At 62.2% G+C, this 695-nt stretch overlaps 1 protein-coding gene across 2 annotated transcripts in view; it reads left to right on the top strand.

Moving 5' to 3' along the window:
• The first annotated feature begins 42 nt into the window (after positions 1-42).
• The window catches only part of PPIH (peptidylprolyl isomerase H), a 9,430-nt gene continuing 8,777 nt past the window's right edge, over positions 43-695 (top strand). The window contains exon 1 of one of the 2 annotated variants that reach the window (XM_035903740.1): positions 43-154. In XM_035903740.1, coding sequence (XP_035759633.1) covers positions 69-154 — 86 coding nt within the window. In that variant the 5' untranslated portion in view covers positions 43-68. The remainder of the gene's footprint in view (positions 155-695) is intronic. The other variant, XM_009648289.2, reaches the window with a different exon arrangement.

Raw genomic sequence — 695 nt, 5'->3', positions numbered from 1 at the left:
AATTTGTGGGAGTTCCCCGGTGCTGGGGCTGGGGGGGCTGGTGTGCGCGAGTGGGGCCCGGAAGGCTGATGTGGCCGCCATCTCGCCAGGAGGTCGGCCGCATGAAGATCGAGCTGTTCGCTGACGTTGTGCCCAAAACGGCGGAGAACTTCAGGTAAGGAGCAGCCAGCGTTCCCTGCAGCTCAGTCTGGCCCGGGCTGCAAAGGCTTTTCCAGCGCGGGAACGTGTGCCTCTGGTGGCAGAGCGACTGCCTGCCCCACGAACCACTGCATCTGCTTTGCTCCTCTCTCCGTTCCCAGAGAGCTGTGACCGTGCAGCGTCCTGACCCCTCGGGGCAGCCCATCTGGCTGGACGGTGAAGGACTGCAGTCCCTCGCTGCTCCCTCTGCGGAGCTCCTGATACGCTCGGTGCGTTTGTAAAAGGCGGCACCTCAGTGTCATGTTAGAGGGCTCTGCTGCCGGCTGAAGGATGTACCGCTTGGACGTCCCGCTTCCAGGGGAGAAAGGAATATACCCTGTGCTCTGTGAAACACAGTGCCTGGCCCGCGTTCAGTCTCTTCCAGCCTCGGTGTTAAATATCTGGCCTCCTCAGCTGCAGAAAGCGCAGAAGTCGGTTTTGAAATGGAAGCGGGGAGGAGTTCCTGCAGGTTCCCGTTGCGTCGGGGATATCCCCGCTGCAGGAGGGGAAGCCCCGCC

This window comes from Egretta garzetta, unplaced genomic scaffold, assembly GCF_000687185.1.
Source record: "Egretta garzetta isolate BGI_Z169 unplaced genomic scaffold, ASM68718v1 scaffold1151, whole genome shotgun sequence".
Classification (NCBI taxonomy): Eukaryota; Metazoa; Chordata; class Aves; order Pelecaniformes; family Ardeidae; genus Egretta; species Egretta garzetta.
Note: the sequence above shows the minus strand (reverse complement) of the source record. Positions and strands in the feature narration are given on the sequence as shown.